This window comes from Lynx canadensis, chromosome E2 (assembly GCF_007474595.2).
Source record: "Lynx canadensis isolate LIC74 chromosome E2, mLynCan4.pri.v2, whole genome shotgun sequence".
NCBI classification, from domain to species: Eukaryota; Metazoa; Chordata; class Mammalia; order Carnivora; family Felidae; genus Lynx; species Lynx canadensis.
This window is the reverse complement of record NC_044317.1, coordinates 33,087,202-33,104,607: the sequence shown is the minus strand read 5'-3', so window position 1 is coordinate 33,104,607 and position 17,406 is coordinate 33,087,202. Positions and strand designations below refer to the sequence as shown.

Below are 17,406 nucleotides of genomic sequence, written 5' to 3'. Positions count from 1 at the left end.
CGAGATTCCCTGTGTCTGCAGTGTTCGTACCTCTATTATAGCTGACTGGTTTTATTTGGAACTGAAACCCCTGCTTTCTCTATTTCAAGCTTTTCAAAGGCAGAGATCCTTTTTTTCCACCTTACTCTTTTCGTATTCCCAGAGGCTGACAGGTTAGATTACTGTGTAAGTGGTGGGTGCCCAGTATATGTTGGTTGCAAAGGGTTAATGAGTGAGTGAAGAGTCAATATACAAAATGGATACAAGATTAGCTAGTTCCCATTTTTCTCCTTAAACATGTGGTGGCCTCTAAGGTTTCTTCTGAAGGCGTTTTTAGCATAGAACTTTGTCAGGGATTAACCTGAATGTATTAAATGTGTCCTGTATTCGGACAATGATGAGAGAAAACGTCATGCACTCATGCACATGATGACCGGCTTGATTGCACACCTTCAATAGTTTCTTATCAGTGCCCTCTGCCATTCCCTTTGGTGGCTTTTTTGTCCTTTGGTATTAAAAGGACTCTCTCTTTAAGTTGTTTTTTAAAGTAAATGCTTTGCTTTCTTAAGCAAATAGTATTAAAAGACCAGTCTTGGGCAGGGGGCAGCGACTGGATGGCTCAGTCTGACTTCAGCTCAGGTCATGATCTCACAGCTCCTGAGTTCGAGCCCTGCGTCGGGCTCTGTGCTGACAGCTCAGCGACTGGAGCCTGCTTCGGATTCTGTGTCACCCTCTCTCTCCACCCCTCCCCCACTCATGCTCGCTCACTCTCTCTCAAATAAATAAACATTAAAAAAATTAAAAAAAAATCAATAAAATACCAATCATTGTACTTTAAAAATGCTTTTTCTATATTAGTATATGACAGCTATTTTTAAGGCATAGTAGTTAGTGTCTGGGATAATTCTGATGCTAGATTTTTAACTTGCAAGCGTCAGGAAGTAGCCTGTAATTGTGATTTTCAAAATAATTGTCTAGCCTATTAATTTATGTATGACATGTTGGAATTATAGAAGAATGTGATTATCAAAAGTGCTATACTAATTTAATGTATATGCCAGTGCTAATTGTTTGTTATCAACGTAGATACGGATATGTGTGTGCAACAAAGATTATGAAACTGAGGAAAATACTTGAAAAAGTTGAGGCTGCATCAGGATTTACCTCGGAAGAAAAAGGTGACTCTTAATTTATAGGCTATGCATTCAAAATAACTTGAAAGCATATGCTAAATTATTGGTGGAAGTGTGTGTCTCTGTAGCTTTGGGGGTTTTATTTTTAAACTAGAAATTCCTTTCCATGTGATGTGCGTTTTTTAAAAAGTTTTTCCCTAAATTCCAGTTAGTTAGTATAATATTAGTTTCTATGTGCTGTGCAGTTTTGTCCCCTTTTTGTAAAATGCTTTACCTCTTCTAAAAGTGAGTGATACGTGGGAAGCCGTCTAGTTGCGGTACCTTAAGGGAATAAATAGGTTTTTTCTTTCCTTCCAGTGTGATATTTGCCATTGTTTCCCTTTCTGTGCTGAAGGGTTGCATTGGGTCTGTCCCCGGTTTTCCAGGTAGCTTTTCTTGTTATAAAGGGAGTCAAAAAATGGCTAACTGGAATGAAGCTTATGGTCAGAGACCATATTTTAAGCTATTCTGAGCTAATGGATTTGCTCAGAGATCCAGCTCCTGACTGTGAACATGTAAGCAGCACACTGTCACCACCTGTAATGTTAAGAGGCTTGATAATTCGTTAACTCACAGGAAAAAAACAAAGTTACATTTCCAGTTTTATTCTACTTACCCCCTCAGAAGAAATTAAGGTGATTTCATTATACATGAATTATTATACCTTTTCATATGCAGTAAAGTTATAACAAAATTAGACTGTCGTACTTTATCATAATTATTTAAATACCCTTTATATTTTTCATAGGCAGGAAAACTTGAGAACTGTGCTTTTAATTAAAACAAATTGATTATGAAAATGAAGTCAGAATAAGAATATAACTATTATAAAAGAATAATTTAAAAATTTTGTCTGTGACTTGAGTTTTTATTTTCTTCTAGATCCTGAAGAGTTCTTGAATATCCTGTTTCATCATATTTTAAGGGTAGAACCATTATTAAAAATAAGGTAACTTTTAAATTATTACGGAAGCATTGGAAAAAATAGTCTTCATTTTCTCTGCTGTCATTCCATAGAAATGATTTCTTTAGTGATTACATAATATTGTATTTGTTTAGGAATCTTAATATGCTAGGTTCCTACAATGCAAATTAATTTAACTATTTAATTAATTTGATCATTGTCCTCGCCATAGTATCATACTTAACTGGAAGAATGAATCCAGTGTAAATTTGTGCTTTTAATTTTAACCCTAGTAATAAATATCATTGCAAATCATTTTCTTATAAATCTGAACATATCTTATAATTTAATCAATGAAAGGTTCTAAGGGAAATTAAAGATTCTAAGAGAATCTTATTCTCCCATCCAAGTACTAACCAGCCCCGACCCTGCTTAGCTTCCGAGATAAGACGAGATCGGGCGCGTTCAGGGTGGTACGTCCGTAGACAAGAGAGAATCTTATTCTAACCCAATGAGATACCACGAGAATATGGTTTTGACTATCCGTCACTCAGAGAATTAATTTAGCCTCATAGTAGCTCTCTTGTTCCCTGTTTTGTAACTTACCTTTTTTTCTCCTCTGTCTTGAATGACAGTCTTGAATCTGATGCACCCAGGTTCTTAGTGAGATGTTCTAAATGGTTGAACTTTGTGGATGGTTTAATGTTCACAGTCTACATGCTGGACCCTTTTACAGTATAGCTTGGGTTTCTCTGTTGAAAATCTTGCTCATTGGGGCACCTGGGTGGCTCAGTCAGTTGAGTATCCGACTTCAGCTCAGGTCATGATCTCACTGTTAGTGAGTTTGAGACCCATGTTGGGCTCACCGAATCCTAGAGCCTGTTTGATCCTCTGTCCTGCCCCTCTCTCTGCCCTTCCTCTGCTCATGCTCTCCCTCTCAAAAATGAATAAACATTTCAAAAAAAAAAAAGGTCTTGCTGATTTACTATTTACTTACTTCCCTAAGAGCTAATCACAGACAAATACTCTTACTTATCTTTGGGTCCTAAGTGATGTTGTTTGATGCTAGTGTTGAATTGATGGATAAGAAGGAAGGGAAGGAGGACAATACCACAGTTACAGTTTGATATTATTTTGGAAGTTCTAACTAATGAAATAATACATGATACATAAACGTCAAGAATACATATTTATTATCTATTCAAAGATGGTAATAGCTATATGAACACCTAGAAAATCCTAGAGAATTGTTCAGAAACTGCTAGAATTGACAAAAGACCTTGTAATTTGACCATGTAGAGAGTAATCATGGAGAAATCAATAGCACTTCTATATGTCTTCTAGCAAATATGAAAAAGGGACACTTTCATACTTCATAAAAGTACAAAATGCCGAGAAATCAATTTTATTGAGATGGGTTTTTTAAAACCCATCACAGAGCTAAAAGGTGATTTGATTAATTAGGGAAAAAAGATTGTGTTCCAGGTAAAAATATTAAATTACTTAAAGATGTTAATTTTTGTAGAATCACTTGCACATAAGCAAGATCTTAACTTTTTTTTTGAACTCAGTGAAGTGATTTTAGAGTTCTTTACAGGATGAAATGGGTGAAAACATTGAAGTTTGAAGGTTTTTTAAAAAAGAGTTCTATTAAAAGCTCTAAGGCAAAGCAATAGACATTAAACAGTGTGATACTATATAAAAGTAGAAATGTGGATCAACAGACCTGAATAGAAAGCTCAAAAATAGAATTTCAGTATAAGTCAGCTTTCAAACACAAATGAGGAAAGAAAGCTGTGTTTGATACATGATATAGGAAATCTAACAGGCAATTTGGGAGAAAAAAGTCACTTTTTCTTCTTGAAAAAATAAATTTCAGATGATCAAAACAGTTATCTTTTTTTTTTTTTTTTTTTTTTTTTTGGTAGCCTAACACACCCTAGGTATGTAATAGACTCTGGTAATAACCTAGGATGAAGACAGCTATGATTCTCAGGGGGTAAGGAGGGCCAGACACATGTAGGAGTGCATCTCAGTGCTTGAAGGTCTTGTGCAGTTTGAAGAGGGCTCTGGAAAGTTCTGACACCCCTTGAAGGGGTCACTGTTCCCTTTCCCCTTCAGCAGCCTCTTCATGTGGAGAATCACTGGTTTAAAGATCATAAGAAGATATAAAAAGATGCTTTAAATGTTAGCCCTTCTTTCCCAAGTGTCATTCTTCACCTGTGTACCCCTTTCTGGTGGGGAGTCAGCTGATGTAACAAATAGGGGGAGGAGTACTGTAAAATCTGAAATAGTGGAACAGTCTGAGAGGCTGCATAGTAGTCTTAGAGGACTGAAGTGGCAAAGGACTTAGCTACCCAGGGGGATAAATGCGGATGTGATAACCAACATAATCAAATAAACAAAAATAGAATTCCCAGAAATAGAGCTTTAAAAATGTCTATCTCCACATATATACTTTATGGCCGGGAGGGGGGTACGTCACTGAACGCAGTATGTACAGCTGAAGAAAGAATTGCTCGTTTGGAAGATCAATCTGAAGAAAGTACCTGGAATGTAGCCCAAAGGGAAAAGAAGTTGGCAAATGAGAGAGGATAAAAGACATGGAAGACAGATTCTTAGTGCAGTTCTAGAAGGAGACATTAGAGAGAACGGGGAAGAAGAAATAGTTTGATAGTTACTAACTGAAGGTTTTCCAGAATTTGGGGCAGACTTAAGTTCTAAGAAGAAAGATGCACAGAATTCCTGAGCTAAAAGAACCAGGACTGAATTGTCTAACTCAGTGACTTATCACAGGATGTACTGTAGTAAGTCCAAGCTGAATTTAGAATAAAGGAGTAGTATGCAAGAAACAAGGACGAGTCAAGGTCGTAAATGTGGGTAAACTAAGCCTTCATACTCAAAAAACAATGGTAATGATAGTAGGGGTAATGGTGACTAATTCTGTGTGGGGTGTTAAAGAGAAGGTGAAACTAAAATCATAGCCACTAACGAGAGGATAGGGCACGGAGGTGAAGCGTGCCAAGAAAAGTAATGGAATCAAATCGGCAACAAGAAGCAAAGATACAGGACAATTGTCAGGTTGTGTTTCCGAGTACTTCTCATTATAGAACATGGTCTGGGTATTCTTATTACACAGATATATTCTATTCCACAGTGCAAGATAACCCAGAACCTGTAAAGAATTTTAGTGGCTGCCCATTAAGGTCTGTGTTGTGAAGGTAGACAGACCGATATCCTACAATTCCACGAATGTTTTTATCTTCTCCGTCGATGTCTGTTTTATTCTAAGACTATTGTAACCTTTGTGCCCTTCTGCTTCTAGATTTTCTTAGTGGAAAACAAGCAATCTAAATTTGCAGTGTTGTACAATAGCACCAGCTTTCTTGTCATTCTTGTATTTGTGTGTCTTAATGACCAGCTAATTACTCTGGGGTTTTAGCCTTCTAAAACTACAGTAATGAGACTTGAGTGCTTGCTGGGTTTTTTTTTTCCCCTCCCCAGCCTCCACCCAGGCTCCTAATCCTTCTGCTTCAATATCACAAAGCTGTTGGGCTTACATAGTCACTTCTGGCTCTCTTCTCTCAATGTGGGTTCCCATCAACCACGATTCTCCTTCCTTGTCACCATTATTATTTCGAGTTCTCACGACTACTGACCTCTGCTGCTTTATGCTTTCTTAGTTTCCTGTCTTATTTTTTTTCCTGTTCCCTGTAAAATTTTTTTATGCTTTTGGCTTTCACAGAAAAATGCTGGTCTCCTACAGTCATCAACAACCAATTAAAATACCGATAACAGCATAACCTTCAGGTTTTTTGATTATCATTTGTGTTTATTTGTGGTGGGTTCTCATGAATCTCCTGGATTTGTGAACAAATAAGTTTTGTTTATTTCAGGTGTAAGTTGCTTTGGAAAGCTGAGGGTTTCTGAAGGTTTGTCTCTGAATAGCTGTTTCTTTATGAAAACCATGTTAGTAATTTTCTATAAAAACTTGAAATCTAGCTATAAGTAGGCTCATTCTGTACCCAGAAATTCTGCTGAAAAGATAAATCATACACTTAAAGATAATTAATCCTTTTGGTAGAGTTAGTTTTAAAGGCTAATGGCATTCTCTAGTGAAATATGTAAAAGCAAAACGTTTAATATAATGGTAACACTGTGATTGGCGCATGGAAGGAGCTTACTTGGCGTTTGTTGAATAAATGAGCTACCATCTAAAGAGACAGCATGCTTTCATGGAAGGAATAATAAGTGGTTGGTAGGGCACCTGGTTTCCACACGTAGTGCTGCTTTAAGTTGCCGGGAAGCAATGATTATTTTTCCCTAGATCTCCAGGCCTTCATTTCAGAAATGAAAAGTTGGTCTAGAAGGACTTCAAGGGTCTGCCCCATTCAGATATATAAGAGTTTGTTTTCCTGTTTCAAGCATTAAATGCAGTTTAACTTTTAAACAGTCGATAGTTTAATGGATTGTTGATTAAAAATGATTTTTAGATGTGGACAGATACATTGAAACCAAGTTAGCTTCTGGTTATTATTGTTCATACAGTGCTTCTTTGACTGCAGATGGTATTCCCTTATTTTTCTGCTGATCACTACGGGAACTTTTGAATATGAAAACTGAAATAAGAACTCACTTTTAAGGTTTTATGCAAAGTACACTTAATCTAAATTACTGTCTTTCACCTGGTGTTCCGCCTACCCAGGATTACACCTGCAACCTCATACGTTCTCTGTCCTCAAATGCTGCTGGGACAGCTTCACATTCTCATTTAAGCATTTTGTAAATAAATGTTTTTCTCCTGTGTGTTTTTAGGTCAGCAGGTCAAAAAGTGCAAGATTGTTACTTCTATCAAATTTTTATGGAAAAAAATGAGAAAGTTGGAGTTCCTACAATTCAGCAATTGTTAGAATGGTCTTTTATCAACAGTAACCTGAAGTTTGCAGAGGTTAGTGATGATTGTATTTTATGTGACAGTCCTTGGTATTTTTAAGACTACTACTAGATTCGATAACTGTTAACCTTGCCCCATTGAGAACACACAAACTGTTAGCAAAACACAAATTAAAAAAAAAAGTTCAGAGTTTCAGTTGTGTCCTTGTAGAAAACGTCTTAGAATTAAGATTGAACTTTTTGGATTTTTGGTGCCAAAGAAAATATAAAACTAATTTGTAACTTGAAAACTTTTAAGTAGTGTTTAAAGCAAAGGGAAGACTTACGATTTTTTAAAAATTGTCATTCATTTACCCAGCTTAATATTTAACGTAAACATATCAGCCAAGTATATCAAAAAAGAATGTTTACTTTTCCTTCAACAAGAGACAAATTCACTTATATTGGTCTGTTAATGAACAAGTGATAGAAATTATTTTTCTTCTGCTGTTTACTGAATATCTTCATGATCTTAGTAGTACATGCTTGTGGTTCACTTTTATTGTATTTGTTTCTGAAAGAATGTTCTGGTAAAGCTTTGAACAGTTACAGTTATCTGTCGAAATATAAGGAATGGTGTCCTTCGGTGACAACAGCTTCTTTATTGTATTTGTCAAAACAAGTTTTCTTTCTTTCTTTTCCTTCCTTCCTTCCTTCCTCCTTCCTTCCTTCCTTCCTTCCTTCCTTCCTTCCTTCCTTCCTTCCTTCCTTCCTTTTTTTAAGATTTATTTATTTTTGAGACAGAGAGACAGAGCCTGAGTGAGGGAGGGGCAGAGAGAGAGGGAGACACAGAACCCGAAGCAGGCTCCAGGCCCTGAGATGTCAGCATAGAGCCCGACGCGGGGCTCAAACTCACGAACCGTGAGATCATGACCTGAGCCGAAGTCAGATGCTGAGACACCCAGGCACCCCTCAAAACAAGTTTTCTAAAACGTTGATTTTAAATACAAACCGACAGTAGAATGTTAGATTGTCATCTTACTCTTAGTGACCCAGGGTTGTGGAACTGCCTGACCTCTGGGTGTCCGTGGAAGGGATCCTGAAAATATGCGGCTCATTGGTGCCCTGCCCTGACGCTCCGCTTTCAGGCTCGGATCCCGTTCGCAGGCCATCGATGTCATGGCGGCACCACACCCTGGGGTGCCAGCCATGGCTGCTTCAGTTTCATAGGGAACATTTTTTTTCAGCACTTTGATTCTAAAAATATATATATCTTGTTTTTAGGCACCATCATGTCTCATTATTCAGATGCCTCGATTTGGAAAAGACTTTAAACTGTTTAAAAAAATTTTTCCTTCCCTGGAATTAAATATAACCGATTTACTTGAAGACAGTAAGTATAAGACTTTTTGTTTGTTTTTCAAAAAAAATTTTTAACGTTTATTTTTGAGAGAGAGAGAAAGCACACGCGCATGCATGAGCAAGTGAGGGAGGGGCAGAGAGAGAGAGGGAGACACAGAATCCGAAACAGGCTCCAGGCTCTGAGCTGTCAGCACAGAGCCCGACGCGGGGCTCGAACTTATGGACCGCGAGATCATGACCTGAGCCAAAGTCGGACACTTAACCGACTGAACCACTCAGGGACCCCAGTTTTGTTTGTTTTTCAGAAATAGGCCAGTCTCATTAATTATGAGTAAGAGTCTTACAGGATACAGTTCTTCTGAAAGGCAATTCAGTATCTTAAGTGCCTAGAAATATTAAGCTAGTACTTTCAGTCCTAGATATTCTGAGAAAATAATCAGAGATGGAAGTAAATATTCTCTATGCAAATGTATTTATTGTCACATGATTAAGAAATCAGAAACGATAGGAGAGGAGAGTAGTTAAATGAATTTTCGTGACTCTGTACAATGGAGTACTGCCATTATAATTCGTGTTTGTGAAGACCAAAATGTAAGAAGGTGGTTATGATGTAAAGCTAAGTGAAAAGGTAAGTATGTTGATACTTCCTATAAGAGGAGACACGCACACACACACGCACACTCACACACGGTTTATGTAAATATGGAGGTATAAGTCAGTCATTGGAGAAAACTCACAGTAGTGTGGACAGTGGTTGCCTCTTGCTAACTGAAATTGTAGATGCTTGTAGTTCTCTTTGTACTTTGCTGTATCTTTGAATTTTCATCAGTAGGCATTTTTTAATCATGTGAAAACACCCTAGAATATATATACTATTTTTAATTTTTTGAAACATTTATTTATTTATTTTGAGAGAGTGTGAGCAGGGGAGGGGCAGAGAGAGAGGAGAGAGAGAACCCCAAGCAGGCTCCACACTGTCAGCACAGAGCCCGACATAGGGCTTAATCCCACGAAGCTTGAGATCATGACCTGAGCTGAAACCAAGGGTTGGACACTTAACCGACTGAGCCACCTAGGTGCCCCTGCACTCACTTGAGGGGCACCTCGGTGGCTCAGTTGGTTGAGCATCTGACTTCAGCTCAGGTCATGATCTCACGGTTTGTGAGTTCGAGCCCCGCGTCGGGCTCTGTGCTGATGGCTCAGAACCTGGAGCCAGCTTCGGATTCTGTGGCTCCTTCTCTCTCTGTCTCTCCCCGACTTGTGCTCTGTCTCTATCAAAAATAAATAAATGTAATAAAAAAAATTTTTTTTTTAAATAAAAAATGGTCACTTGATCAGAGAAAATGTCTTTAAAGATATCCTGTGTCCAAGGAAATACAGTAACATTTATGGGGACCGGGAAGGACAGACCTGTTTGAATCTAAGTCCTTAATAAAGCTTGAACTTTTCCTTTTAACCCTTTTAATGGGAGAATACGTGTTTAAAGGCCCCCTGACCCCTCTCTCGCCCCTGCCGCTTTAGCCCCCAGGCAGTGCCGGATCTGCGGGGGGCTCGCCATGTACGAGTGTAGAGAGTGTTACGATGATCCCGACATCTCAGCCGGAAACATCAAGCAGTTTTGTAAAACCTGCAACACCCAAGTAAGTGTGACTTCACTCAATGGATGTTCTCTTCTGAAATCGGAGATTATTTGAAGTTGGAAACATTTCAGGTTTTTGGAAAGTTTTCAGAGTCCTTATTAACTTGAATTCATAATCCAGTGGGATTGTTTACGTGTCTTCTGTTTACTTGGTGGACTTTTTAAAAGTACTCGGTTGCCGTTTGTAGGGATGGATTCAGTTAGAGTCAGTGGAGCCCCTTCGCCGGCCACACGGAGTCTGGCCCGTGAGCGACTTTCCCTTCCTGCCGTTTCAGGTCCACCTTCATCCCAAGAGACTGAACCATAAATACAACCCAGTGTCGCTTCCCAAAGACTTACCCGACTGGGACTGGAGGCACGGCTGCATCCCCTGCCAGAAGATGGAACTGTTTGCTGTCCTCTGCATAGAAACGAGCCACTATGTTGCTTTTGTGAAGTACGGGAAGGACGACTCTGCCTGGCTCTTCTTTGACAGCATGGCCGATCGAGATGGTAGCTCAAATGCCTTCCTTCTCCCTGTGGCCCTTTTCTCCTTTGTGCTGGGATAGTTCGCGGTGGGTCGTCTGTGCTGAGTAGTAGAAGGGTGTGTGCGAAAAGCCTTCGAGAAGTATCTTGGGGACACAGGCTGACCGTCTCGAAATGCATAGGCAGCATTACTAAACTAAGGAATAATATCATTGTGATATTTTGACACACAGGTGATTTTTGTAAAAAGAATCCTAGAATTCTCATTTTAGGGCTGAGAGGTTTTACTTTCGGCTTTGTCTTCTTTTACTTTCGCGCTCCCCCCATTTTCTGTTCGAGCCATGGTCACCGTTTATCGGGCGCCTATGCGCCGAGCTCTCTGGGAAGCACACTGAGTCTCCCACAAAATCCCTGCAAGTTGGGGATCACTCCTCTTTCTCTGTTGTTGAGGCTGAAGCTAAGGTGCCTAAGGTCACATAGTTTGTATTTAACGCCGTCTTTCTGACCTCAGTGCTTATGTTTTTTATACTGAACTACGTTGTCTTCTAAATGACAAAGCAAAGACTAGAATAAATGTCTTCTTTGGAAAAATCAGCCTATTCTGCAGGTAACGTGTTTCTTCCCCAAATGGGGAGCATGCTACCCCTTCTAGGCCCTTCTCTGGGATGCGTAGGCATTATTTAACAGATGCGTTAACGAGCCCATGTACAGTACCAGGGGCTCTACTGTAACTGACAAGCATCCCAATGTGAGACGTTGGGAAAGGCCGTTGGGAGGGTAGGCCGGGAGAGGCTTTCGGGGGGCGCCTGGCACCACACCCCCCGGCGTTCTCATTCACTCTAATGACGTGTGAAGCAAAAGGTTTAAAATTTTTGGAAGTGCAATAGTATTCATTTTGCTAGATCTGCTCTAAACTGGATGATCGCATGGTGAGACGTGTGGGGGTGCTTCTGTCTGGGAAGGGACACGGGATGCGAGGAGGTGGATGCGTGCTTACGTGTACGCGGCACTGTTCCCTAACTGAATACAGACGAGCCTGCAAAGCGGGTTTAGAACTTTGCTCAGGATCTGCCTCCTTTTACCAGCTTTATTCTGTTGGCCCCAGAATCCTCTCCGAGCCCAAGAAATGAGAAAAACGTCAAGAGTTAAAAAGAGGCTTTAACGTTTAAAAATCAGGAGTGAAACCAGGTCCTTCTGATCTGGAAAGTTAGCTTCCCTAAATTTAGAATTGTAAAATCGCTTTGGTAGGTCAGGGCAGCAGAAGGTTTAGAACTTTACTGCCCTAAATAGAGCTCTTCCTCTTTTCCGTAGGTGGTCAGAATGGCTTCAACATTCCTCAGGTTACCCCATGCCCGGAAGTAGGAGAGTACTTGAAAATGTCTCCGGAAGACCTACACTCCTTGGACTCCAGAAGAATCCAAGGCTGTGCGCGAAGACTTCTCTGTGATGCGTACATGTGCATGTACCAGAGTCCAACAATGAGTCTGTACAAATAAGTGGGGTCATCTGGGCAGGGGCGGAAACCGAATGCGAGGCTTTAGCGTTGCATTTTACCTGAGCTGGCAGTCTTGTTCAGCATCCATTGCCGGCAATGGATGCCTTTGTGGTGATGATCCTTCAGAAAAGGATTCCCGTGTTTAAAAAACAAATTGCTTTTGTGTTACTGAAGTATTTAATAAGAAGCCTTTTGCACTCTAGAAAGTATGTTTGTGTTGGTTTTTTAAGAAGTCTAAATGAACTTATTAATCCCTGAAGCTTTAAGTTAAGTGCATTGATCATATGATATTTTTGGAAGCATAAAATTTTAATTGTGACAGTTTAAAACCTCTTTTAGTCCATTGAGAATGTAAATAAATGTGTCTTCTTTATGGACCAAGGATATGAAATCATTTTTCCTTTTAGCTAACGGTTGCCTTGAGGAAGAAATATTTTGGTTTTATTAAGTGTCTGCTTTCAATCCAGTTATTAAAATCGTACTGAGTTGGATTTGTTAATTCTTTCCTGTATACTGCTGGTTTCTGCATGTCAGCAATCTGCCGAGTTTCTGTGTTTCTGCAGTAGTGGTCAGAAAAATACTTAAATTCCATTCATGGTGTTGTTTTCTATTTGTTCTGCTTTTGAGATAGATCTAAGTGATCTTGTCATAAAACGTCTATTTTTGATGTAATTTTCCTGGGGATTAGACTGCACAGCAACTGAAGCTCTTCATTCATAGTTGTAACTGTCAGCTAAGAGGTTTTGGGGTTCTTTGTTTTTTGGTTTTTTGTTTTGTTTTTTTGGGGGGGTTGTTAAGGAACTCTATTTTATGGAACTGGGCACAATGCATTTTATTAAAGGATTGGGGTGATAAATATATTTCTACACAAATATATGGTCCATCAGAAAATAAATTTGAATATAGACTACTCATTAAAACCTCCCTGAAGAGATGTGTTGTCTGTGTAAACCTCTCCTGTTGTAAGACCGTCCAGAACTTCAGTGAGCTCAGCCAGTCTGCTCACCAAATGCAGTTTGATTGCGCAGGAGATAATGGCAGTTACGATATTTTATGGAAATGTTGGCAGCAGCTTTATCCTCCTTCTGATTACGTAGAAAATGGATGTTTTCTCAGCTAATGTCCACAGTGTATGTCTAGAGCCCAAGTGGATGTCGTAGACTAGAACCACAGATTATAAATGTTAGTGCTGTGGAATGTGCTATGGTCTGTGTTTTCTTCGAGTGTCGTTTTGTGGCGTTGTTGTCCTTCTGGAAAGACTTCCTAACCATGCAGAAAGACAGAAAAGTTGTCATGTGTATATAGCATATGACTTTATAAAACATTTAACGTCAAAACAAAGTGGAAAGCATCTTTATAAACCCTGCAATTACTTTTTTTTTTTTTTTTAAGTCTCGTTTAGCTTTGGTTCTATCATTCCATTTTGCTAATATTCATTAGCTTTATAAATTGTAGTAAGGTACAAAAACTCATTTTGTAAGTTTTTTCATTTTTGAAATGAAAAAGTACATACATTTTGCATGCGGTTTTGCTAAATGCTTGGGTGGGGTGGGGAGGTGGCTACTGAATCAGGGGTTTGGGGGTGAGGACCCCAGACTGTGGGGCTGGCTCTGCCCCTGCCCCCCCACCTCGGGTACTAAGGGAAGGGCCTGGGGTGCACGATGTCTGAGGCTCTGATCTTCTGTAAGTCTAGTCACCCGTTAGTAAATAGGTGTTGAGTGAATAAATGGATGAATGAGTGTATCAATGTGATTTTTGAAAAGATTATTTGGAGGAATGACTAGGAATCTCTACCTAGATGAGATTGATTGCAATCTCTACCTAGATGAGATGAGATGAATTGAAGAGTTAAAAAAGAAGAGAAAGTTCCTTGTCCGTAAAAATTAAAATGCAAGTTCAAGAAGGTATGTCCTGCCCAGCCTCTTGTGGCGGAAGACTTGAAGAAGAGCTGTCCGGGGCTCCCCATCTCCCTCCACCCCCCCACCCCGTATGGAGGCTCTTTCCAGGGGGCAGGGCCACATCTGTCAGTTATCTCTAAGGACATTTCCTTCAGGTAGACCCGTACGTCTGTTTAGTGTTGCCTGGGGCAGGAGGCACTCGGGATGCCAGGGCCAGCCGCAGTGCTCCGTGTGGAGGGCTGGGCTCTCCTCTTGGTCCTGGACGGTCCCTCTGGGCGGCCCCTCCTTGTCCCTGCCCCGGCACAGCTGCGTGGGAAGTGGGTGCCATCAGGGCTGGGCTGTGTGGTACCAGTGGCTCATGCATCTGCGGATTTATTTACATTTTAGCCCTAGATGTTCTCTAACATGTTCCCGTTGGCTTTTAAAATGCGTTGGTGATCTCATTTTCCTTATCATATCCAAAATCAAGATGGCAATATAGTAGAATTATTTATAACATGGTTTGTGATTCATAGCTACAAATAGAAAATATCACGAGTCCTGGTCCCCCACCTCCAACTAAATTCACACTTGTAAGAGTGTGTGTGTGTGTGTGTGTGTGTGTGTGTGTGTATTACCCCCTATATATATATATATATATATATATATATATTTGGGGGGAGAGAGGGAGAGAGAGGAACCCTGTTGTGATGTAGAGGCTAAATGTATTTCGTCCCTCCCAGTCAGCTTTATAAAGGAGTTATAGTTTGACTCCGTCCGGGAAGAATGTTTCGTAAGACTGAGAAAACACCCTGAAAACCAAGAGAAACAGTAACAAAATTCAGCACCATATAGTTGTTATAATTGCTGAGGATTACCTCCTTAGAATAGTTTAGGATCTTTATAATTCACGTTTGCCAAATGTTATAGGTAAATGGCTTCTTTCTGTCCCTTGGATCCATTTATTTTTTCACCTAACATAATTCAGGAACAAGGGGAAGACATAGTAATTAATCTTATGCAGCTTGTATTGTCATTCAAAGTCCCGTTGTTTGAACTTGGCGTCTTCATAAGTTCAGGCTTCACTCCCCTCCTCTAGCTGGATATCCAGCTAGATAATTCTGCACCTGCTTGGGTGATGGTAGGCAGAGATGTGAGCCACTGGACATTTAGGACTGTGTCAGAAGGAATAGGAGACGTGGTCCTTGCCTCGAAACAGCTTAACACCTACTTCTGACAACAGGATCCCTACAAATGTTGGTGACGTGTGAGGGCGACAGGTCTCGGGGAAAGCGCTGGGACACAAACAGCAACAGAAAAACTAACGGACTGGGGGACAAGAGACCTGGTTCCACCCTTTTCTCTGGCCCGTACTGTTAGCCTGAGAGGACTTCTTGATCTCTTTAGACCTTAGTGTCCTCTGTATGACAAGGGCGTTGGAATATCGAATTTCATGGGGAAAAAAATACAAACTTCTAGGTCCCGGGCATGCCCGTTGGGTCTGACTCTTCATGCGTGGAGCCTAGGAAATTTGTTAGCAAAAGACCCCGCGAGGGGAGCCTGACCGCTGGCCATATTTGAAAACGACTGAGCTAAAAGATCTCAAAATTATCTTTTCTTTTTGCGATTGTGCGGTCATGTAATGTTATGACAGTAATTACAGAAATGGGGGCAGTTGGATGTTTGTCACATTGTTTGTCTGGGTTTACATATGAATTTACGTACGAGATGCATTTTAGTGTACATATACCTCAACCCCCTGTTTCCTAGAGGCTTTAGCGGTCTTTGGAGCACACACAGATCTTCAGAGGATATCCGATGTTATTTGCCTGAACACTTGTCTTCCATTTTATTTCTTTAGGGGGAAACCGAGGCTCGCTCTGGGTACCAAAGAAACGGGAGAAACAAAACTGTGGCATGAAAGTAAAGAAAAGAATCGTTTCTCACTATCTGCTACTTTAGGACGAAACTTTTAACATTTGTATGAGAAGACTTTCCTCTGGGCTAATGGGGCCCCTTGTCATGAAGCCAAAAATGTCCTTGTTAAAGTAGGTGGAGTGTGATGCTTACCGTTAAATAGAAGTGCTCCTTCTCCGGCAGTGAGTGATGTTAGCCACGCACCCACGACCCCCCTTCAGCGAGAGGAACGCTTGGACCCCCTGAGGCGGGTGGGGCGTGTGGAGGAGGAGAGCATGTGAACGTGGAAGCCAGTGCACAGAGGGGAGGGGGCAAGGACAGAAGGTCAACCCCTTCCCACATGGGGGCACACGGGGCTCTCCGAAGACAGAGCTCCTGTGCGCCTCCTGGGGCGGGGGCGGGGGCGGGGACAGGTTGCGTCACCGCTCAGAGAGACCAGGGCTGTAGAGGGCGAGGCTGCCTGCGGGGAGCGGAGGCTGCGCCAGTCTGTTCTGCTTCCAGAAGTTTCACCGGAGGGAAAAAGAGGAAAGGGAGCCCTTCGTCTTATTCTACATGCTGGGGCAGCTGCAGGGTGTCTCCGGAGTCAGGAAGCAGTGGTCAACAGCCAGCCAGCACCGGACCCAAGGGTAGTGGGGACGTGGGGAAGGGGGTGCTCCCTCCAGACCGCAGTAGGGCTGGCGTTTGCAGGCCACTCCAGAGCCCGCGTGGTTTCCGGACCTTCGGTCTGGGGCGTCTTTGTTTGACCACGCAGTATGTTAGTCTCCCTGTCACTAGGTCAGGGGAAGGGCCAGTTAGGGAGGAGGGCTGTCCTTCCAAGCACCCCAGGCCTCACATCTCTCTTGCACTTTTAAGTACTGTCCGCTTTTGTTTGGTACTTGTTCTGGAGAGAGGAGGTTGGAGACTTGACCGTCACTGGTTCTGTTCTGTAAAATGGCCGTTGAGTTTTAACTCCAGAGAGTCTTAGTGTCCTGTCACAAGCATTTTTTTTCTTTTTTAAGCCCGTTTGGAACTTCCCAGGAAGTCGAGGTTATTCGTAAATGGGTGTAAAGGAGCACATTTGTACTGCATTTTGCGTATCTGGTGTCTTGTTCAACCATTGTTTTTTTCTTTTTGGCTTGAAGAATATGCCGTATTTATGAAGACATTTCTTTAAAAATAACACCACATAAACTGTCCCTTTACGATCAGATTGCTCTGATTTAGCCTTAATTTTGTTAAACTTTTTAGAGATGAATGAAGTGCTCTGCTGTGGAAAGAAATGTACTATATACTATTTCTGTATCATTAAAACTAAATTTTTATGGTTCCTTTTCCTTGATTTCTTTGGGGAAGGGTTTCAGGTTACGGGACAGCTGGGGTTGAGCACAACCTCTTAACGTTGTTGCCGGTGCCAGGATGGAAGGTTCCTTTGGGGGAAGAGCTCTCCCTGGGAGCGCACACCCTTGTCCAGCCTCCCGCCTCGTTACGACTGCTTTGGAAAACCTGTCAGACTCCCTGCTCTGGGCGACGGGCCGACGGTCTCTGGGTTGCCTCATGGCAGCATGGCGCCCTGTCGTTTCTTGGAGTAACTGGGCATTTCCAAGCTCTGGTCCCGATTAAAGCTCAGTTCTAAACCACTCCAGTAAGAGGTTGCCGTCCTGCGCTTTCTCACCTCTAAACAAGGGCACAAGGCTGTTGACGAGAAGAATCGTGGGTCCCTGTCCCCCACAACCACAAGGAGGTGG

The 17,406-nt window shown here is 41.3% G+C and overlaps 1 protein-coding gene across 8 annotated transcripts in view; it reads left to right on the top strand.

The window, feature by feature from the left end:
* CYLD (CYLD lysine 63 deubiquitinase) overlaps nt 1-16,989 on the top strand; it is a 69,309-nt gene extending 52,320 nt beyond the window's left edge. For all 8 annotated transcript variants that reach the window (XM_032591479.1, XM_030297130.1, XM_030297132.1 and 5 more), the window contains 7 exons: nt 1,066-1,157; nt 2,034-2,100; nt 6,871-7,003; nt 8,212-8,320; nt 9,811-9,929; nt 10,204-10,420; nt 11,705-16,989. In XM_032591479.1, coding sequence (XP_032447370.1) covers nt 1,066-1,157; nt 2,034-2,100; nt 6,871-7,003; nt 8,212-8,320; nt 9,811-9,929; nt 10,204-10,420; nt 11,705-11,889 — 922 coding nt within the window. In that variant the 3' untranslated portion in view covers nt 11,890-16,989. The remainder of the gene's footprint in view (nt 1-1,065; nt 1,158-2,033; nt 2,101-6,870; nt 7,004-8,211; nt 8,321-9,810; nt 9,930-10,203; nt 10,421-11,704) is intronic.
* Nucleotides 16,990-17,406: the final 417 nt, after the last annotated feature.